The sequence below is a fragment of the Oncorhynchus keta genome, chromosome 6 (genome assembly GCF_023373465.1).
Source record: "Oncorhynchus keta strain PuntledgeMale-10-30-2019 chromosome 6, Oket_V2, whole genome shotgun sequence".
NCBI lineage: Eukaryota > Metazoa > Chordata > Actinopteri > Salmoniformes > Salmonidae > Oncorhynchus > Oncorhynchus keta.
Window position 1 is genome coordinate 12,255,885 of NC_068426.1, and position 23,524 is coordinate 12,279,408.

Below are 23,524 nucleotides of genomic sequence, written 5' to 3' on the forward strand. Positions count from 1 at the left end.
TGGGGAGTCAAACAGCACCCGGGGTGTCAAACAGCACCTGGGGAGTCAAACAGATCCCGAGGTGTCAAACAGCACCTGGGGAGTCAAACAGATCCCGGGGAGTCAAACAGCACCTGGGGAGTGAAACAGCACCTGGGGAGTCAAACAGAACCTGGGGAGTCAAACAGCACCCGGGGTGTCAAACAGCACCTGGGGAGTCAAACAGCACCCGGGGTGTCAAACAGCACCTGGGGAGTCAAACAGCACCTGGGGAGTGAAACAGCACCTGGGGAGTCAAACAGCACCTGGGGAGTCAAACAGCACCTGGGGAGTCAAACAGCACCCGGGGTGTCAAACAGAACCTGGGGAGTCAAACAGCATCTGGGGAGTCAAACAGCACCCGGGGTGTCAAACAGAACCTGGGGAGTCAAACACCACCTGGGGAGTCAAACAGCACCCGCGTGTCTGAAACACAACACTGTGATGGCTGTAAGAGCTAGTGTCAGGTAAACACGCCCGTCTTCTGAAGCACAACACTGTGATGGCTGTAAGAGCTAGTGTCAGATAAACACGCCAGTCTTCTGAAGCACAACACTGTGATGGCTGTAAGAGCTAGTGTCAGGTAAACACGCCCGTCTTCTGAAGCACAACACTGTGATGGCTGTAAGAGCTAGTGTCAGGTAAACACGCCCGTCTTCTGAAGCACAACACTGTGATGGCTGTAAGAGCTAGTGTCAGGTAAACACGCCAGTCTTCTGAAGCACAACACTGTGATGGCTGTAAGAGCTAGTGTCAGGTAAACACGCCCGTCTTCTGAAGCACAACACTGTGATGGCTGTAAGAGCTAGTGTCAGGTAAACACGCCCGTCTTCTGAAGCACAACACTGTGATGGCTGTAAGAGCTAGTGTCAGGTAAACACGCCCGTCTTCTGAAGCACAACACTGTGATGGCTGTAAGAGCTAGTGTCAGGTAAACACGCCCGTCTTCTGAAGCACAACACTGTGATGGCTGTAAGAGCTAGTGTCAGGTAAACACGCCAGTCTTCTGAAGCACAACACTGTGATGGCTGTAAGAGCTAGTGTCAGGTAAACACGCCCGTCTTCTGAAGCACAACACTGTGATGGCTGTAAGAGCTAGTGTCAGGTAAACACGCCCGTCTTCTGAAGCACAACACTGTGATGGCTGTAAGAGCTAGTCAGGTAAACACGCCCGTCTTCTGAAGCACAACACTGTGATGGCTGTAAGAGCTAGTGTCAGGTAAACACGCCAGTCTTCTGAAGCACAACACTGTGATGGCTGTAAGAGCTAGTGTCAGGTAAACACGCCAGTCTTCTGAAGCACAACACTGTGATGGCTGTAAGAGCTAGTCAGGTAAACACGCCATTCTTTTCCCTTTTGAACCATAATTTAGTTGTTTTCCTCTTTCCGCTGAGAGCTGAGGGCTTTGCAATGAGAGTTGATGGATTTCAAATACCTCTCCTTTTGTTGAAACCTCTTAAACATTGAGTGGGGGGTTCTCTTCAGAAACAATACATTGTCCTTATTTTTAGGGGTTGCAAATAAAAGGCCTGATTGTTCAATAATTGATTGATTATTGCGGCCGGTTAAAAGGAAACAGCACTTCCCTTTTGTTTGTTTGTGTATATGTCTGTTTGCTCTGTTTGTGTGTTCAGAGTGGGAGGAGTGGAGGATTCTGAAGACATGTCATTGGTTCAATAGGAGGATTCTGAAGACATGTCATTGGTTGATAGGAGGGATCTGAAGACATGTCATTGGTTCAATAGGAGGGTTCTGAAGACATGTCATTGGTTCAATAGGAGGATTCTGAAGACATGTCATTGGTTAATAGGAGGGATCTGAAGACATGTCATTGGTTAATAGGAGGGTTCTGAAGACATGTCATTGGTTAATAGGAGGGTTCTGAAGACATGTCATTGGTTAATAGGAGGGATCTGAAGACATGTCATTGGTTCAGTAGGAGGGTTCTGAAGACATGTCATTGGTTAATAGGAGGGATCTGAAGACATGTCATTGGTTCAGTAGGAGGGTTCTGAAGACATGTCATTGGTTCAATAGGAGGATTCTGAAGACATGTCATTGGTTAATAGGAGGGATCTGAAGACATGTCATTGGTTCAATAGGAGGGATCTGAAGACATGTCATTGGTTAATAGGAGGGATCTGAAGACATGTCATTGGTTAATAGGAGGGATCTGAAGACATGTCATTGGTTCAATAGGAGGATTCTGAAGACATGTCATTGGTTCAATAGGAGGGTTCTGAAGTCATGTAATTGGTTCAGTAGGAGGGTTCTGAAGTCATGTCATTGGTTAATAGGAGGGATCTGAAGACATGTCATTGGTTCAATAGGAGGGTTCTGAAGACATGTCATTGGTTCAATAGGAGGATTCTGAAGACATGTCATTGGTTCAATAGGAGGGTTCTGAAGTCATGTAATTGGTTCAGTAGGAGGGTTCTGAAGTCATGTCATTGGTTCAATAGGAGGGTTCTGAAGACATGTCATTGGTTCAATAGGAGGGTTCTGAAGTCATGTAATTGGTTCAGTAGGAGGGTTCTGAAGTCATGTAATTGGTTCAGTAGGAGGGTTCTGAAGTCATGTCATTGGTTCAATAGGAGGGTTCTGAATTCATGTCATTGGTTCAGTAGGAGGGTTCCTCCCAGTCAAGTGTGGTGATTCCATTTCCCGTCATGTCAGTCGTTGTTTCTCACCTCTCTCATGCTACAGCACAGTCAGGCTGAACACTGTTCATGTTCTTCAGGTGGGCCTGTTGGGGACACACACATCGTATGCACAGAGAACACTGTAGGTGGCACACACACCCTGCATCATTACTTGTGCACATTACAGTGACCTGATACAGAACCAGGGCACTTTGTAAATGTCACGGACCAGCCCTCTCCCCCTCTTTGCCCACAGAATAAAATGAATTGAATTGTGTGCTATCAGCAGCAGCAGCAAGATAAATCTGTCGCTTTAAAAGAAAGTAGCAATTAGGTGTGGAAAGCCTAGTGGAGGGAGAGAGAGAATGAGAGAGAGAGGGAGAGAGAGAGAGAGGGAGAGAGGGGGAGAGAGAGAGAGAGGGGGGGAGAGAGAGAGGGAGAGAGGGGGAAAGAGAGAGAGAGAGGAGAGAGAGGGAGAGAGAGAGGGAGAGAGAGAGAGAGAGGGAGAGAGAGAGAGAGAGGGAGGGAGGGAGGGTACGGGGCTGCTTTTAAGAGTAACCCCCAGCCCTTTCCTAATGCATGGGACCAGAGAGGCTATGTGACAGGGGAGCAGGTGAGCTGTTTATCATCAATAGAGGGGTTGGGGAGGAGGGCAGGGGGAGATGGAGCCTCTGACCAGGTCCATTACATAGACCAAAGATGGGAACTGAGGCTCTTGTTGCCAGATGCTATTTCTGAGAACTCTTTATATCTTCCCTCTGATTCTACAGTTGATCTAACGATTCACCTCACACCACTCTCACAGTCCTTCCTCTCTCCTTCCCCCTATTCTCTCCCTATATCTCTCTATATCTGTCTCTCTCAACAAACACATACACTACCGGTCAAAAGTTTGGGCTCACTTAGAAGCTTGTTTTTTGTCCATTAAAATAACATCAAATTGATCCGAAGTACAGTGTAGACATTGGTAATGTTGTGAATGACTATTGTAGCTGGAAACAGCAGATTGTTTATGGAATGTCTACAAAGGCGTACAGAGGCCCATTATCAGCAACCATCACTCCTGTGTTCCAATGGCACGTTGTGTTAGCTAATCCAAGTTTATCATGTTAAAAGGCTAATTCATCATTAGAAAACCCTTTTGCATTTATGTTAGCACAGCTGAAAACTATTGTTCTGATTAAAGAAGCATTAAAACGGTCCTTCTTTAGAATAGTTGAGTATCTGGAGCATCAGCATTTGTGGATTTGATTACAAGCTCAAAATGGCCAGACACAAAGAACTTTCTTCTGAAACTCGTCAGTCTATTCTTGTTCTGAGAAATGAAGACTATTCTATGCCAGAATTTGCCAAGAAACTGAAGATCTCGTACAACGAAGTGTACTACTCCCTTCACAGAACAGCACCAACTGTCTCTAACCAGAATAGAAAGAGGAGTGGGAGGCCCCGGGTCACAACTGAGCAAGAGGACAAGTACATTAGAGTGTCTAGTTTGAGAAACAGACGCCTCACAAGTCCTCAACTGGCAGCTTCATTAAATTGTACCCGCAAAACACCAGTCTCAACGTCAACAGTGAAGAGGAGACTCCGGTTGAGGACTTGTGAGGAGTCTGTTTCTCAAACTAGACACAAGGACATTTTGGAGTGACCCCAAACGTTTTAACGGTAGTGTATACACACACACACACACACACACACACACACACACACACACACACACACACACACACACACACACACACACACACACACACACACACACACACACACACACACACACACACACACACACACACACACAATCTCTCCTCTTCATACTGTATCTGTGTGACCTTAATCTGCCAGCAACTTTCAGTCATTACCAAAAAATTAATTACAGACTGTCAAACTGCTGGGGGAGGAATTATTCTTCAAATTTTTCCACCCCTCTTTCGCTCTCTCTCTCTCATTATCTATTTATATCTCTCTCTTTCTCTCTCTCTACCTCTCTCTTTCTCTTTACCTCTCTCTTTCTCTCTCTAACTCTACCTCTCTCTTTCTTTTTTCTTTTTCACAATTTTTCACTTTCTCTCTCTACCTCTCTCTCTCTCTCTCTCTCTCTCTCTCTCTCTCTCTCTCTCTCTCTCTCTCTCTCTCTCTCTCTCTCTCTCTCTCTCTCTCTCTCTCTCTCTCTCTCTCTCTCTCTCTCTCTCTCTCTCTCTCATTCCCTCTATTTACTTGAATGCCCTTTCCAATACAGGGGGAAATGTATTGCTTGTAGGACAGGTGGAATATGGACAATGGGCAGCATGGAGTGCAGGGTTATCTGGCCAGCCTGTGAGCGCAGCGGGGAGATCGATGTGACCCGTGATACACTGTCATCACAATTCCCACCTTGGCTGTCCTATTTGTCTTGCGCTGGGAAGCTGGGATGGTTGGTGTCATCTCAGAGCCAGATTATCTGGGTGAATCATAGCTCCAGACACTCTCAGGGTTCTGTCTATTTACCCCTGTCGTTCCCTCTGTGTGTGGGGGAGGGATGGAAGGAGAGGAGAGGGGGAGGGATGGAAGGAGAGGAGGGGGAGTAGAGGAGATAGGGGTTGGAGGGATGGGGGAGTAGAGGAGATGGGGGATGGACGGATGGGAGGAGATGAGGGGGAGGGGAGATGGGAGGAGAGGAGAGGGGTGGGAGGAAAGTGAGAGAGGGCTTTGGGAAGGTAAAATACAATGCTCCTTGCTTTTCGGATAGCTTTCTCCGTGGTGATACTGCTCTGATCTGGGTTTTTCAGTCTGCTGCGTATAGATGAACCACTCTTCAGAGAGAGGCTGTACAGGGCATACAGTCAGTCCCTCAGCCTGGTCTCTCTGCTGCTTTCACTGTCTACCATTAACAATGCTTTCAGCTTTATTAAACTGTTCATATGTCCCTGTGAATGTGATGGAATGTGTGTTTGTGCATCAATTTTATTTTAACAGGCCCGTTACGTGTGATAAAGCTGGTTGTAAACCAAGGTCTATTGTGTGTTGTGTTAAGCAGAAGAAGGGCAGCTGGCCCTGCCCATGATGAAGCCAGGCTTTGAGAAGATGGCCCTGGGTGGACAGACCCTGCCTCCAGGCTTCCCTGCCCCCTTCCTCTTCGCCGACGGACTCAACTCTGTGGAGACTCTGCTCACCAACATCCAGGTGGAGACACAGTCTTTGTGTTTTGGAATATTGGCACTGGTGTGAGTGGGTGCTGCTGGTGTGTGTGTGTGTGTGTGTGTGTGTGTGTGTGTGTGTGTGTGTGTGTGTGTGTGTGTGTGTGTGTGTGTGTGTGTGTGTGTGTGTGTGTGTGTGTGTGTGTGTGTGTGTGTGTGTGTGTGTGTGTGTGTGTGTGTGTGTGTGTGTGTGTGTGTGTGTGTGTGTGTGTGTGTGTGTGTGTGTGTGTGTGTGTGTGTGTGTGTGTGTGTGTGTGTGTGTGTGTGTGTGTTATGGTGCTCTAGTTGTTAGCCCTGGGGTTAAAGGTTAAAGTGCTGTGCTCTTCTCTGTGTCCCTCGGGCGGCGCAGGGTCTGCTGAAGGTAGCCGTGGACAACACCCGTGTGCAGGAGAAACACGTTCAGCAGCAGAGGAAGGAGCTTAAGATGGAGCTCTACAGAGAGAGAGAGATGAGAGAGAGTCTGGAGAGACAGCTCTCCTCCGAACTGCACAGCCGAGGTAGGAGAGAGGGAGAGGAAGTGTGTGTGCGTGTGCGTGCGTGTGTGCGTGCGTGCGCGTGTGTGTGTTTGTGTGTGTCTGACTGAATGAGAGACAGACAGACAGACAGCGAGGAAAGTGTGTGTGTACAGTATATGTGAGAGAGATCTGGCAGTGTGAATGAATAAACCAGTGGAGGCTGGTGAGTGGAGGACGGCTCACAATAATGGCTAGAATGGAGCGAATGGAATGGCATCAGCCACATGGAAAACATGGAAAACATGGAAAACATGGAAAACATGGAAAACATGGAAAACATGGAAAACATGTGTTTGATGTATTGGATACCATTCCACTAATTCCGCTCTAGCCACTTACCACAGCCCCGTCATCCCCAATTAAGGTTTATTTTATTTATTTATTTAACTTTTATTTAACTAGGCAAGTCAAATTCTTATTTACAATGACGGCCTACCCCGGCCAAACCCAGACAACGCTGGGCCAACTGACTCCCAATCACGGCCGAATGTGATGCAGCCTGGATGTGCCACAAGCCTCTTGTGGAATACAAGCATACAGTACATACAAATCCTGCCAAAGGAAAATGTGCATCTTTACTGGGCTTGGCTCACATCCTGGTGGATTTAGATAGGACTTGTGCATCTTTACTGGGCTTGGCTCACATCCTGGTGGATTTAGATAGGACTTGTGCATCTTTACTGGGCTTGGCTCACATCCTGGTGGATTTAGATAGGACTTGTGCATCTTTACTGGGCTTGGCACACATCCTGGTGGATTTAGATAGGACTTGTGCATCTTTACTGGGCTTGGCTCACATCCTGGTGGATTTAGATAGGACTTGTGCATCTTTACTGGGCTTGGCTCACATCCTGGTGGATTTAGATTGGACTTGTGCATCTTTACTGGGCTTGGCTCACATCCTGGTGGATTTAGATAGGACTTGTGCATCTTTACTGGGCTTGGCTCACATCCTGGTGGATTTAGATAGGACTTGTGCATCTTTACTGGGCTTGGCTCACATCCTGGTGGATTTAGATAGGACTTGTGCATCTTTACTGGGCTTGGCTCACATCCTGGTGGATTTAGATAGGACTTGTGCATCTTTACTGGGCTTGGCTCACATCCTGGTGGATTTAGATAGGACTTGTGCATCTTTACTGGGCTTGGCACACATCCTGGTGGATTTAGATAGGACTTGTGCATCTTTACTGGGCTTGGCTCACATCCTGGTGGATTTAGATAGGACTTGTGCATCTTTACTGGGCTTGGCACACATCCTGGTGGATTTAGATAGGACTTGTGCATCTTTACTGGGCTTGGCTCACATCCTGGTGGATTTAGATAGGACTTGTGCATCTTTACTGGGCTTGGCTCACATCCTGGTGGATTTAGATAGGACTTGTGCATCTTTACTGGGCTTGGCACACATCCTGGTGGATTTAGATAGGACTTGTGCATCTTTACTGGGCTTGGCTCACATCCTGGTGGATTTAGATAGGACTTGTGCATCTTTACTGGGCTTGGCACACATCCTGGTGGATTTAGATAGGACTTGTGCATCTTTACTGGGCTTGGCTCACATCCTGGTGGATTTAGATAGGACTTGTGCATCTTTACTGGGCTTGGCTCACATCCTGGTGGATTTAGATAGGACTTGTGCATCTTTACTGGGCTTGGCCACATCCTGGTGGATTTAGATAGGACTTGTGCATCTTTACTGGGCTTGGCTCACATCCTGGTGGATTTAGATAGGACTTGTGCATCTTTACTGGGCTTGGCACACATCCTGGTGGATTTAGATAGGACTTGTGCATCTTTACTGGGCTTGGCTCACATCCTGGTGGATTTAGATAGGACTTGTGCATCTTTACTGGGCTTGGCTCACATCCTGGTGGATTTAGATAGGACTTGTGCATCTTTACTGGGCTTGGCTCACATCCTGGTGGATTTAGATAGGACTTGTGCATCTTTACTGGGCTTGGCTCACATCCTGGTGGATTTAGATAGGACTTGTGCATCTTTACTGGGCTTGGCTCACATCCTGGTGGATTTAGATAGGACTTGTGCATCTTTACTGGGCTTGGCTCACATCCTGGTGGATTTAGATAGGACTTGTGCATCTTTACTGGGCTTGGCTCACATCCTGGTGGATTTAGATAGGACTTGTGCATCTTTACTGGGCTTGGCTCACATCCTGGTGGATTTAGATAGGACTTGTGCATCTTTACTGGGCTTGGCTCACATCCTGGTGGATTTAGATAGGACTTGTGCATCTTTACTGGGCTTGGCTCCACATCCTGGTGGATTTAGATAGGACTTGTGCATCTTTACTGGGCTTGGCTCACATCCTGGTGGATTTAGATAGGACTTGTGCATCTTTACTGGGCTTGGCTCACATCCTGGTGGATTTAGATAGGACTTGTGCATCTTTACTGGGCTTGGCTCACATCCTGGTGGATTTAGATAGGACTTGTGCATCTTTACTGGGCTTGGCTCACATCCTGGTGGATTTAGATAGGACTTGTGCATCTTTACTGGGCTTGGCACACATCCTGGGTGGATTTAGATAGGACTTGTGCATCTTTACTGGGCTTGGCTCACATCCTGGTGGATTTAGATAGGACTTGTGCATCTTTACTGGGCTTGGCTCACATCCTGGTGGATTTAGATAGGACTTGTGCATCTTTACTGGGCTTGGCTCACATCCTGGTGGATTTACATTGGACTTGTGCATCTTTACTGGGCTTGGCTCACATCCTGGTGGATTTACATTGGACTTGTGCATCTTTACTGGGCTTGGCACACATCCTGGTGGATTTAGATAGGACTTGTGCATCTTTACTGGGCTTGGCTCACATCCTGGTGGATTTAGATAGGACTTGTGCATCTTTACTGGGCTTGGCTCACATCCTGGTGGATTTAGATTGGACTTGTGCATCTTTACTGGGCTTGGCTCACATCCTGGTGGATTTAGATAGGACTTGTGCATCTTTACTGGGCTTGGCTCACATCCTGGTGGATTTACATTGGACTTGTGCATCTTTACTGGGCTTGGCACACATCCTGGTGGATTTAGATAGGACTTGTGCATCTTTACTGGGCTTGGCTCACATCCTGGTGGATTTACATTGGACTTGTGCATCTTTACTGGGCTTGGCTCACATCCTGGTGGATTTAGATAGGACTTGTGCATCTTTACTGGGCTTGGCTCACATCCTGGTGGATTTAGATAGGACTTGTGCATCTTTACTGGGCTTGGCTCACATCCTGGTGGATTTAGATAGGACTTGTGCATCTTTACTGGGCTTGGCACACATCCTGGTGGATTTACATTGGACTTGTGCATCTTTACTGGGCTTGGCTCACATCCTGGTGGATTTAGATAGGACTTGTGCATCTTTACTGGGCTTGGCTCACATCCTGGTGGATTTAGATAGGACTTGTGCATCTTTACTGGGCTTGGCTCACATCCTGGTGGATTTACATGGTGGATTTAGATAGGACTGGACTTGTGCATCTTTACTGGGCTTGGCTCACATCCTGGTGGATTTGATAGGACTTGTGCATCTTTACTGGGCTTGGCTCACATCCTGGTGGATTTAGATAGGACTTGTGCATCTTTACTGGGCTTGTGCATCTTTACATCCTGGTGGATTTACATTGGACTTGTGCATCTTTACTGGGCTTGGCTCACATCCTGGTGGATTTAGATAGGACTTGTGCATCTTTACTGGGCTTGGCTCACATCCTGGTGGATTTAGATAGGACTTGTGCATCTTTACTGGGCTTGGCTCACATCCTGGTGGATTTAGATAGGACTTGTGCATCTTTACTGGGCTTGGCTCACATCCTGGTGGATTTAGATAGGACTTGTGCATCTTTACTGGGCTTGGCTCACATCCTGGTGGATTTACATTGGACTTGTGCATCTTTACTGGGCTTGGCTCACATCCTGGTGGATTTAGATAGGACTTGTGCATCTTTACTGGGCTTGGCTCACATCCTGGTGTTAGATAGGACTTGTGCATCTTTACTGGGCTTGGCTCACATCCTGGTGGATTTAGATAGGACTTGTGCATCTTTACTGGGCTTGGCTCACATCCTGGTGGATTTAGATAGGACTTGTGCATCTTTACTGGGCTTGGCTCACATCCTGGTGGATTTACATTGGACTTGTGCATCTTTACTGGGCTTGGCTCACATCCTGGTGGATTTAGATAGGACTTGTGCATCTTTACTGGGCTTGGCTCACATCCTGGTGGATTTAGATAGGACTTGTGCATCTTTACTGGGCTTGGCTCACATCCTGGTGGATTTAGATAGGACTTGTGCATCTTTACTGGGCTTGGCTCACATCCTGGTGGATTTAGATAGGACTTGTGCATCTTTACTGGGCTTGGCACACATCCTGGTGGATTTACATTGGACTTGTGCATCTTTACTGGGCTTGGCTCACATCCTGGTGGATTTAGATAGGACTTGTGCATCTTTACTGGGCTTGGCTCACATCCTGGTGGATTTACATTGGACTTGTGCATCTTTACTGGGCTTGGCTCACATCCTGGTGGATTTAGATAGGACTTGTGCATCTTTACTGGGCTTGGCTCACATCCTGGTGGATTTACATTGGACTTGTGCATCTTTACTGGGCTTGGCTCACATCCTGGTGGATTTAGATAGGACTTGTGCATCTTTACTGGGCTTGGCTCACATCCTGGTGGATTTAGATAGGACTTGTGCATCTTTACTGGGCTTGGCTCACATCCTGGTGGATTTAGATAGGACTTGTGCATCTTTACTGGGCTTGGCACACATCCTGGTGGATTTAGATAGGACTTGTGCATCTTTACTGGGCTTGGCTCACATCCTGGTGGATTTAGATAGGACTTGTGCATCTTTACTGGGCTTGGCTCACATCCTGGTGGATTTACATTGGACTTGTGCATCTTTACTGGGCTTGGCTCACATCCTGGTGGATTTACATTGGACTTGTGCATCTTTACTGGGCTTGGCTCACATCCTGGTGGATTTAGATAGGACTTGTGCATCTTTACTGGGCTTGGCACACATCCTGGTGGATTTACATTGGACTTGTGCATCTTTACTGGGCTTGGCTCACATCCTGGTGGATTTAGATAGGACTTGTGCATCTTTACTGGGCTTGGCTCACATCCTGGTGGATTTAGATAGGACTTGTGCATCTTTACTGGGCTTGGCTCACATCCTGGTGGATTTAGATAGGACTTGTGCATCTTTACTGGGCTTGGCTCACATCCTGGTGGATTTACATTGGACTTGTGCATCTTTACTGGGCTTGGCTCACATCCTGGTGGATTTAGATAGGACTTGTGCATCTTTACTGGGCTTGGCTCACATCCTGGTGGATTTACATTGGACTTGTGCATCTTTACTGGGCTTGGCTCACATCCTGGTGGATTTAGATAGGACTTGTGCATCTTTACTGGGCTTGGCTCACATCCTGGTGGATTTACATTGGACTTGTGCATCTTTACTGGGCTTGGCTCACATCCTGGTGGATTTAGATAGGACTTGTGCATCTTTACTGGGCTTGGCTCACATCCTGGTGGATTTAGATAGGACTTGTGCATCTTTACTGGGCTTGGCTCACATCCTGGTGGATTTAGATAGGACTTGTGCATCTTTACTGGGCTTGGCTCACATCCTGGTGGATTTAGATAGGACTTGTACTTGTGCATCTTTACTGGGCTTGGCTCACATCCTGGTGGATTTAGATAGGACTTGTGCATCTTTACTGGGCTTGGCTCACATCCTGGTGGATTTAGATAGGACTTGTGCATCTTTACTGGGCTTGGCACACATTCTGGTGGATTTACATTGGACTTGTGCATCTTCAGCCACAGCCAAGAAATTAAGGCAATTAGTCGCCTCGGTAACAACTCCAACAATATTTACAGACACTTTGAATGTCTATTAGTCATGACTGTTATCACATTGCTTTTTATTAAAATGTATCTTTTAATGGAGAGGCAGTAAAGCTGTGTGTAATTAGAGGTGTTATCAGCACTGGGTTAGACAGGGCAGAGTGCACAGGAGGCTGGTGGCACATTAATTGGGGAGGATGGGATCTTGGTAATGGCTGGAGTGGAATAGGTGGAATGGTATCAAATACATCAAACACATTTTTTCCCATCGTTTCCATGTGTTGAATGCCATTTCATTCACTCCATTTCAGCCATTATTATGAGCCGTCCTCCCCTCACCAGCCTCCACTGACAGAGTGGGTGCTGCTGCATGGTGCTGTTGGTTCCTCTTTAATGTGAACATGCTTTTTATTGGGCTGTTCATATGGGGAGAATGGGCACCCTTAAGAGCTTCAAACTGGAGAGGGGCTGGGGAGGTGCAGCTGGTCTGGGCTGGGATAGGGGGGAGCAGCTGGACTGGGTTACCGGTTCCAGTACTAGGTCTAGGGGACAGCACTAGAGATTCACAGATACAAAGGGTTTTCTCAGTTTGCCTCAGTTGAGGTGAGCTTGTCAACTCACTGGCTCTCTCCTCCTCTCCCTCCCTCTGTCCCTGTTTAGCCACCATCCAGAAGCGTCTGAAAAAGGAGAAGAAGGCTAAGAGGAAACTGCAGGAGGCTCTGGAGTTTGAGTTCAAGCGCCGTGAGCAGGTGGAGCAGGCCCTCAAAACAGTCACCTCCCCAGAGAACCTCCGTATGAGTCTCAACGGTAAGCCTCCATACTCTCTAAACTCCTCCTCTTTACCTTTCCCCTCTCCTCCTCCCCTCTCCTCCTCCTCTTCTTTACCTTTCCCCTCTCCTCCTCCTCCTCTTTACCTTTCCCTCTCCTCCTCCCCTCTCCTCCTCCTCTTCTTTACCTTTCCCCTCCTCCTCCCCCTCCTCCTCCTCCTCCTCCTCCTCCTCCTCTTTACCTTTCCTCTCCTCCTCCTCCTCTTTACCTTCCCCTCTCCTCTCCTCCTCTTTCTTTACCTTTCCCTCTCCTCCTCCTCCTCTTTACCTTTCCCCCTCTCCTCCTTCTCCTCTTTACCTTTCCCCCTCTCCTCATCATCCTCTTTACCTTCCCCCCTCCTCCTTCTCCTCTTTACCTTTCCCTCTCCTCCTCCTCTTTACCTTTCCCCTCTCCTCCTCCTCCTCTTTACCTTTCCCCTCTCCTCCTTCTCCTCTTTACCTTTCCCCTCCTCCTCCTCCTCTTTACCTTTCCCCCTCTCCTCCTTCTCCTCTTTACCTTTCCTCTCCTCCTCCTCCCTTTACCTTTCCCCCTCTCCTCCTCCTCTTTACCTTTCCCTCTCCTCCTCCTCCTCTTTACCTTTCCCCTCTCCTCCTCCTCTTTACCTTCCCCCTCTCCTCCTCCTCCTCTTTACCTTTCCCTCTCCTCCTCCTCCTCTTTACCTTTCCCCTCTCCTCCTCCTCCTCTTTACCTTTCCCTCTCCTCCTCCTCCTCTTTACCTTTCCCCCTCTCCTCCTCCTCCTCTTTACCTTTCCCTCTCCTCCTCCTCCTCTTTACCTTTCCCCTCTCCTCCTCCTCCTCTTTACCTTTCCCTCTCCTCCTCTTTACCTTTCCCCTCTCCTCCTCTTTACCTTTCCCCTCTCCTGCTCTTTACCTTTCCCTCTTCTCCTCCTCCTCTTTACCTTTCCATCTCCCTCTCCTCCTCTTCAACTCTCCTCCTCCCCTCTCTTCCTCATCTTCAACTCTCCTGCTCTCCTCATCTTCAACTATCCTCCTCATCTTCAACTATCCTCCTCATCTTCAACTCTCCTCCTCATCTTCAACTCTCCTCCTCTCCTCTCCTCCTCATCTTCAACTCTCCTCCTCTCCTCTCCTCCTCATCTTCAACTCTCCTCCTCATCTTCAACTCTCCTCCTCTCCTCTCCTCCTCATCTTCAACTCTCCTCCTCTCATCTCCTCCTCATCTTCAACTCTCCTCCTCTCCTCCTCATCTTCAACTCTCCTCTCCTCTTCAACTTCAACTCTCCTCCTCTCATCTCCTCCTCAACTTCAACTCTCCTCCTCTCCTCTCCTCCTCATCTTCAACTCTCCTCCTCATCTTCAACTCTCCTCCTCTCCTCTCCTCCTCATCTTCAACTCTCCTCCTCTCCTCTCCTCCTCATCTTCAACTCTCCTCTCCTCTTCAACTTCAACTCTCCTCCTCTCATCTCCTCCTCAACTTCAACTCTCCTCCTCTCCTCTCCTCCTCAACTTCAACTCTCCTCCTCATTTTCAACTCTCCTCCTCATCTCCTCTCCTCCTCATCTTCAACTCTCCTCTCCTCCTCATCTTCAACTCTCCTCCTCTCATCTCCTCCTCAACTTCAACTCTCCTCCTCATTTTCAACTCTCCTCCTCTCATCTCCTCCTCATCTTCAACTCTCCTCCTCTCCTCTCCTCCTCATCTTCAACTCTCCTCTCCTCCTCATCTTCAACTCTCCTCCTCTCCTCTCCTCCTCATCTTCAACTCTCCTCCTCTCCTCTCATCCTCATCTTCAACTCTCCTCCTCTCCTCCTCATCTTCAACTCTCCTCCTCTCCTCTCCTCTCCTCCTCATCTTCAACTCTCCTCCTCTCCTCTCCTCTCCTCCTCATCTTCAACTCTCCTCCTCTCCTCTCCTCCTCATCTTCAACTCTCCTCTCCTCCTCATCTTCAACTCTCCTCCTCTCCTCTCCTCCTCATCTTCAACTCTCCTCCCCTCCTCATCTTCAACTCTCCTCCTCTCCTCTCCTCCTCATCTTCAACTCTCCTCCTCTCCTCTCCTCTCCTCCTCATCTTCAACTCTCCTCCTCTCCTCTCCTCCTCATCTTCAACTCTCCTCCTCATCTTCAACTCTCCTCCTCTCCTCTCCTCTCCTCCTCATCTTCAACTCTCCTCCTCATCTTCAACTCTCCTCCTCTCCTCTCCTCCTCATCTTCAACTCTCCTCCTCTCATCTCCTCCTCATCTTCAACTCTCCTCCTCTCCTCTCCTCCTCATCTTCAACTCTCCTCCTCATCTTCAACTCTCCTCCTCATCTTCAACTCTCCTCCTCTCCTCTCCTCCTCCATATTTATTTTATTATATTTTCCTTTCTTTCTCATCCTGTTCCTATTATCTTTGACTGATCTTTCCATCTCTCTCTCTCTCATTGCCCCACCTCTTTTTATCTTTGTCTTCCTCATTCTTCTCTGTGAAAGCATCACAGATATTTGGTTTCATGTCATCAGTGCAGAGGTCCTAGCCGTCATTATTTCCAGTGCATTAGCATTGTTACCCTGAGAGGAAATGGATACAGATACTTATCGTAAACACTGTCAATTCAAACACTTAAAACGGTCAATTGTTTTGATAGCTTCCTCATTTTGAGTTGTTTATTTTTGAATATCTTACCAGGAGTACAGAAGGGGAAAAAGAGCGATATATATAATGTAAACGTTTCAGTGGGCAGAGTAATTATTTCCAAGGCTGATTAAACATCAATTTATTCAAAGAAATGCATTGGGTTTCCTTTTATCTGACGTTGTAGGGACTAATACATTATTGTGTGAGCTATCTGGCCACTTCTCTTAATATTTGCAGACTAAATCTAGCTAATTCCAACCCCTATTGCTGTACGATCACAGATAGCAACCCCCCTACTTGAAACATAATTTGTCTCTTGGACAGAATTTCTTCTCCACCTGATTGATATATGTGGGTCGTGCAGAGATGATCTGGATAGAGAGGGAAGACTTAGTAGTCTTGACCTAATGGCTGTGTTCCATTTCAGAGGCAGTGATACCGGAGGTTGAGCCAGATCATAACGGCAGCCAGCAGGAGAACTCAGCTGTACAGGGTAAGCAGCTTCACTCTCCCTCTCCGTCTCTGTCTCTGTCTCTGCGATCTGGGGGGTCAGCACGCAAGGAGAAGGAACAGGGCTTTGGGATGACCCTTGACTCTCTATTCCCAAATAAAGTCCGAAAAGAACAATACGCCACCACAAAGTGACATTATTTGGATGAACTTGTGAATTTTGTAAAGTACCCTCACATGAGGGGGTCAGAGTCACGGGAAGGGAGTGAAGTGGGGGCTGGGGGTGATGTGGCCTGCACATGCTCCACACATGGTTCTTAGTACCTCTCCTCAGTACCTCTCAGTATACTCTCTCTTTTCTCCTTTTCTTTTCTTTCTTTCTCTCTCTCCCCCTCTCTCTCTCTCTCTCTCTCTCTCTCTCTCTCTCTCTCTCTCTCTCTCTCTCTCTCTCTCTCTTCACCCTCCCCTCCTCCACCCTCCTCCTCTACCCTCCCCTCGTCCTCCTCCTCCACCCTCCCCCTCCACTCTCCCCTCCTCCTCTCTCCCACCCTCCTACACCCTCCCCTCCTCCTCCTTCACCCTCCCCTCCTCCACCCTCCTCCTCTACCCTCCCCTCGTCCTCCTCCTCCTCCTCCACCCTCCCCCTCCACTCTCCCCTCCTCCTCTCTCCCATCCTCCTCCACCCTCCCCCTCCTCCCCTCCCACCTCTACCCTCCCCTCCTCCTCCTCCTCCACCCTCCCCCTCCGCCCTCCCCTCCTCCTCCACCCTCCACCCTCCACTCCTCCTCCACCCCCTCCTCCTCCACTCTCCCCTCCTCCTCCTCCACTCTCCCCCTCCACTCTCCCCTCCCCCCTCCACCCTCCCCTCCTCCTCCACACTCCCTCCTCCTCCTCCTCCTCCTCCTGCACCCTCCTCCTCCACTCTCCCCTCGTCCTCCACCCTCCACCCTCCACTCCTCCTCCACCCTCCCCCTCCACTCTCCTCTCCCCCTCCACCCTCCCCCTCCACCCTCCCCTCCTCCTCCACCCTCCCTCCCTCCTCCTCCTGCTGCACCCTCCTCCTCCACTCTCCCCTCCTCCTCCACCCTCCACTCCCCCTGCACCTCCTCCTCCACTCTCCCCTCCTCCTCCTCCACTCTCCCCTCCTCCTCCACCCTCCTCCTCCACTCTCCCCTCCTCCTCCTCCACCCAGAATTACTTAAACAAGTTACCTCTCTTATATCCCTATGAGACTTCAGTCCTAAAACAACTCAGAGCTAAAACTATGAATCTAAACCATAACATCGGAGATGTAGACAGAGGTCCACAGACATGGTTCATGGCTGGTTATATTGACAGTGTTGCAGCGAGCACAAAAAAACCCACAAACACAACCCCCTTATGATTTCATTGTTAATCCCAGTTACTACTGTGTTCCTTATAGTAAGACATAATGCTCTGACATCTCCTGTGCTGGCCTTGTAAATCCATGTATTTGTCGTGACCCTGAGTGTTCCGCTTTCCTGTGTGAGCCAGTTGTTACCAATGACAGCGTGGAGACGGGGATTATGGGGCCATAGCATTTCTGACCTTTAGGGCATCAAGGAGAACTGCTGATGGCCATGTGAGGGACAGTCAGACAGCACTCCTCCCCTGACACGCAAGACAGAGCGAGAGACAGCGAGAGAGACAGCGAGAGAGAGACAGCGAGAGAGAGAAAGATAGACAGAGAGAGAGACAGAGAGAGAGACAGCGAGAGAGAGAAAGATAGACAGAGAGAGAGACAGAGAGAGAGACAGCGAGAGAGAGACAGCGAGAGAGAGAAAGATAGACAGAGAGAGAGAGAGACACTAGAGAGAGAGAGATACGATAGAGGGAGAGAGAGAGTTTGAATAACCTTTATTGGGTCTGGGAACTCACAACACGATAAACACTCAAACAAAACCATGGTTACACATCAATTAAAAACACAACACCAAATCTTCCTCCACAGTAACTAAACACAACACCAAATCTTCCTCCACAGTAACTAAACACAACACCAAATCTTCCTCCACAGTAACTAAACACAACACCAAATCTTCCTCCACAGTAACTAAACACAACACCAAATCTTCCTCCACAGTAACTAAACACAACACCAAATCTTCCTCCACAGTAACTAATCACAACATCAAATCTTCCTCCACAGTAACTAAACACAACACCAAATCTTCCTCCACAGTAACTAAACACAACACCAAATCTTCCTCCACAGTAACTAAACACAACACCAAATCTTCCTCCACAGTAACTAAACACAACACCAAATCTTCCTCCACAGTAACTAAACACAACACCAAATCTTCCTCCACAGTAACTAAACACAACACCAAATCTTCCTCCACAGTAACTAAACACAACACCAAATCTTCCTCCACAGTAACTAAACACAACACCAAATCTTCCTCCACAGTAACTAGGTTTACCAGATGCATATTGGACGCCCCTCCCCAACAGTAGGATCCAGGTGTACCAGATGCATATTGGACGCCCCTCCCCAACAGTAGGATCCAGGTGTACCAGATGCATATTGGACACCCATCCCCAACAGTAGGATCCAGGTGTACCAGATGCATATTGGACACCCTTCCCCAACAGTAGGATCCAGGTGTACCAGATGCATATTGGACACTCCTCCCCAACAGTAGGATCCAGGTGTACCAGATGCATATTGGACGCCCCTCCCCAACAGTAGGATCCAGGTGTACCAGATGCATATTGGACGCCCCTCCCCAACAGTAGCATCCAGGTGTACCAGATGCATATTGGACGCCCCTCCCCAACAGTAGGATCCAGGTGTACCAGATGCATATTGGACACCCCTCCCCAACAGTAGCATCCAGGTGTACCAGATGCATATTGGACGCCCCTCCCCAACAGTAGGATCCAGGTGTACCAGATGCATATTGGACATCCCTCCCCAACAGTAGGATCCAGGTGTACCAGATGCATATTGGACGCCCCTCCCCAACAGTAGGATCCAGGTGTACCAGATGCATATTGGACATCCCTTCCCAACAGTAGGTTCCAGGTGTACCAGATGCATATTGGACGCCCCTCCCCAACAGTAGGATCCAGGTGTACCAGATGCATATTGGACATCCCTTCCCAACAGTAGGATCCAGGTGTACCAGATGCATATTGGACATCCCTCCCCAACAGTAGGATCCAGGTGTACCAGATGCATATTGGACATCCCTCCCCAACAGTAGGATCCAGGTGTACCAGATGCATATTGGACATCCCTCCCCAACAGTAGGATCCAGGTGTACCAGATGCATATTGGACATCCCTCCCCAACAGTAGGATCCAGGTGTACCAGATGCATATTGGACATCCCTCCCCAACAGTAGGATCCAGGTGTACCAGATGCATATTGGACATCCCTCCCCAACAGTAAAATCCAGGTGTACCAGATGCATATTGGACATCCCTCCCCAACAGTAGGATCCAGGTGTACCAGATGCATATTGGACATCCCTCCCCAACAGTAGGATCCAGGTGTACCAGATGCATATTGGACATCCCTCCCCAACAGTAGGATCCAGGTGTACCAGATGCATATTGTCCACCAGGCCTTGGCCACCCTCGTGCAGTAGCAGATGCAGGGCCGCAACTTTAATCCAATGTTGTCAAGATCAGAAGAAATTGACAATGGTCCTCTGAAGCTCTTGTATCAGACTCCCCAGTGGCTGTACAATCATTAGTCTGATTATTGGCTACCAGCACCCTTCCTCTATAAGACAGCTGGGGTAGCACCCATTTCCACCTAGACAATCTGGCACACACTTTCTCCACTACACCCTCCCACTACTTTATCTGAAAGACATCGGAGTCTAGAAAACCCCCCAAAGTCTTCATCCCATCTCTGCCCCACTGAAGCCCCCGTGGTAACCGTGGAGCAGACCCCGTCTGAATCTGACCTACCCATCGCGATTCGCTCTTTTCCCAATTGACTCTAGCTGAGGAGGCCCCCTCCTGATCCAAAGAAAGTAAACCCACATTCACATCAGTTTACAAATGTCTAAAACATCTCTTAGTAGACACAAGTCATCAACAATAGAGTGGTCAGGTACACAGTAAGACTGGTCCTTGTTGACCAACAGCCCCAGATACTCGTTGAACCTGTTTGAGAGACAGTTAGATAAAATTGTATATTATGCACACAGCAATGCAACAGGTCGCCAAGTTTTTAGAAGAGCCAAATTCCCTTTTTTTGGCAACAATGAAAGCACAGCACGTTGACAAGATACAGGAAGAGAACCCTCATGAAAATATTCACACACCACTTCATACAAATCCCCCACAACAGTGCTTATAGAACTCAGATGGTACACCATCGATGCCAGGGGCTCAGCCTGATGAGAGCTGCATAACTGCTGTGGACAGCTCCTGCAGAGTAATGTCAGAGTCCAGAGCAACTCTCTGTTCAGGGCCCAATTGAGGAAGTCCATGTAACAATTGTTCAGTACACAGAGAATCACAATACTCCGCCTTATAGAGGGCAGAGTAGAAGTCCACTGCACGTTGGCACATCTCACCATCATCCGTGGTCACCTTCCCATCAGGGAGACCTGATAGTCTCTCTAACTGCAATATGAGACAGAGCAGTATACTGTTCAAATCAAATCAAAGTTGATTTGTCAATTGCGCTGAATACAACGGGTGTAGACCTTACAGTGAAATGCTTAGTTGCAGGCTCTAAGCAAAAGTGCAAAAACAGGTATTAGGTGAAAAAACACTCGTATTTGGGCCTTCCCAACCATTGTCTTAAGGACTCAAAATGACATTTCAGAACCCTCCAAAACAACAAACCTTTCACAAAACATGACATCATGTAACAGCTTAACAATATAATACCAATAAGGTGATGACCTTCGTGGACAGGACAAGTGAATATCAACAGACATATTATGGTGATCAGAAAAACCCACATGAGTAATATCACACCTTCCAACCCTACTACAGTAGTGATCAGATACATACCACCTGTCTAACCTTCCAACCCTACTACAGTAGTGATCAGATACATACAACCTGTCTAACCTTCCAACCCTACTACAGTAGTGATCAGATACATACCACCTGTCTAACCTTCCAACCCTACTACAGTAGTGATCAGATACATACAACCTGTCTAACCTTCCAACCCTACTACAGTAGTGATCAGATACATACAACCTGTCTAACCTTCCAACCCTACTACAGTAGTGATCAGATACATACAACCTGTCTAACCTTCCAACCCTACTACAGTAGTGATCAGATACATACAACCTGTCTAACCTTCCAACCCTACTACAGTAGTGATCAGATACATACAACCTGTCTAACCTTCCAACCCTACTACAGTAGTGATCAGATACATACAACCTGTCTAACCTTCCAACCCTACTACAGTAGTGATCAGATACATACAACCTGTCTAACCTTGCTGCACTGACAGGACCTTCATTAACTTTTAACCATGTGTACCGCCTAACTTTTGCATTCCTTACTCTCCACACATCAGAAAGCTCAAACTCAGTTAATAGACCAGACAGGCAGGTAGCTGACCGCAGGTGAGGTTCTTCAGCAGTGCAATCAACAGTAAAATCTACAGTACAGTTCCAGTCTCCCCCTAAAAACATACACCCCTCTTGGTCACACTGTCTTCAGGATTCCTTTATTTGGTCAAATACAACAATGCTCTCTGAACCCTCGTTAGGAGCATAAACAGGGAAGATATAAAAACATTAAAAACATCATATCTGCCTTGACCAATAAAACCAGACCCTTGACCATCTCTGTTGTAGACACCACAGTCACCCCTAAGCCTGAGGAAAACAAAATTGCCACCCCAGCCCTGAAAGTAAAACAAGTAGGGAAAAATAGGCCGTCTAACTCCAGACAACACTCGCTCATACAATTCCCAGCATGCACCAAACACCACACTCCAGAGAGAGAGAGAGAGAGAGAGGTCCACATTTCACGTGCACTGGCCAGTGATGAGCATGAAGCATGTTACAACAATGCAACAGGAGAATTGAGTTACATTCTGAGACCATTTCCCCAAAGCCTTTAGTCCCTGTGTAACTGCTTAAAGGAAATCTATCCTCTTCCTGTGGTTTTTCTAATGCTGTGAAGAACTTTCCTTTTGACTAAAGTTTTAAAAGAGAATCATCTCTGTAATATGGCATTCAAGCCTCATCGTGATTGGCTGATGAAATCTGAACTACCGTTATGAAAGCGTTTGTTACATCTATTCCCTTCCAACCTATCAATGATTACATTCACTAGGTAGCAATCCATCTGAATTACACCGGTGGCACTTTTCAGCCTGGTACCCACCTCAATCCATCTGAATTACAGTGCTATTAAATGAAGCTCTGTTTCAACTGTGCCGGCTTGGAGTCTCATCATGCTGATGAGGTGTGTTTGTCCAGTCCCGGTCCACTACTAGACTGCCCAGTGCCTCACCACCACCATGCCCAGCAGAGGTGTCTGTCTGTGGGGATGCTGCGGCAGGACACGTGGGGCCTCTCCTGAAGCTCCTGGCTGTTTGGGGACTGGGAGTCGACTGACTCTCTCACAGGGGTTTAAGAGCTCCAGTTAGGAGTATGTTGTCCGGCCCCTCCTCCCCCACAGCCCATCCATTACACTGAGAGGAATCTAATTACACCTCGCTTCACTCCCAAGTTGGACTTCACAGTTTTGCAAGCTTAGCACTGACAACTGATTTCATTAGGTTTGATTGTCCTTGCTGAGATCCCACTTCTGGGCCTAAAAGCTTTTTACGCTTTCTCAGGTTCCTCTGTGTGTTGGTTTATTATGCCGACCTGTGTCTTTTTTATTAATCTATATGAGTGGAGGTAACAGAAACTGCTGAATACAAACGAAGGTGACATCATTTTACAAGCCGATTAAGAGACGAGAGGGAGAATAAAGAGAGAGGGAGGTGGGGTGAGAGTAAAGAGAGAGGGAGGTGGTAGAGAGAGGGAGGTGATGGTGAGAGAGAGAGGGAGGTGATGGTGAGAGAGAGGGAGGTGATGGTGATGGTGAGAGAGGGAGGTGATGGTGAGAGTGAGCGGGAGGTGGGGTGAGAGAGAGGGAGGTGATGGTGAGAGAGGGAGGTGGGGTGAGAGAGAGAGGGAGGTGATGGTGAGAGAGAGGGAGGGAGGTGATGGTGAGAGAGGGAGGTGGGGTGAGAGAGAGGGGGAGGTGATGGTGAGAGAGAGAAGGAGGTGATGGTGAGAGAGAGGGAGGTGATGGTGAGAGAGAGGGAGGTGATGGTGAGAGAGAGCGGGAGGTGGGGTGAGAGAGAGGGAGGTGATGGTGAGAGAGAGGGAGGTGGGGTGAGAGAGAGAGGGGGTGATGGTGAGAGAGAGGGAGGTGGGGTGAGAGAGAGGGAGGTGATGGTGAGAGAGAGGG

General features: G+C 48.1%; 1 protein-coding gene and 1 long non-coding RNA gene across 13 annotated transcripts in view; both read left to right on the forward strand.

Annotated features, from left to right (window-relative positions):
- LOC118375471 (dachshund homolog 2-like) overlaps positions 1-23,524 on the forward strand; it is a 299,459-nt gene that overhangs the window by 257,500 nt on the left and 18,435 nt on the right. For 10 of the 12 annotated variants that reach the window (XR_008138989.1, XR_008138990.1, XR_008138991.1 and 7 more), the window contains 4 exons: positions 5,675-5,823; positions 6,187-6,334; positions 12,898-13,044; positions 16,071-16,136. Coding sequence is in view for 8 of the 12 variants with exons in the window: in XM_052520716.1 (XP_052376676.1) it covers positions 5,675-5,823; positions 6,187-6,334; positions 12,898-13,044; positions 16,071-16,136 (510 nt within the window). In the remaining 4 variants the exon portion in view is untranslated. The remainder of the gene's footprint in view (positions 1-5,674; positions 5,824-6,186; positions 6,335-12,897; positions 13,045-16,070; positions 16,137-23,524) is intronic. The other 2 variants (XM_052520718.1, XM_052520722.1) reach the window with 1 other exon arrangement.
- LOC127930706 (uncharacterized) lies at positions 389-1,487 on the forward strand. The gene is made up of 5 exons (XR_008138994.1): positions 389-485; positions 544-717; positions 776-1,007; positions 1,066-1,179; positions 1,352-1,487. It is a non-coding gene; the product is annotated as an uncharacterized LOC127930706 (long non-coding RNA).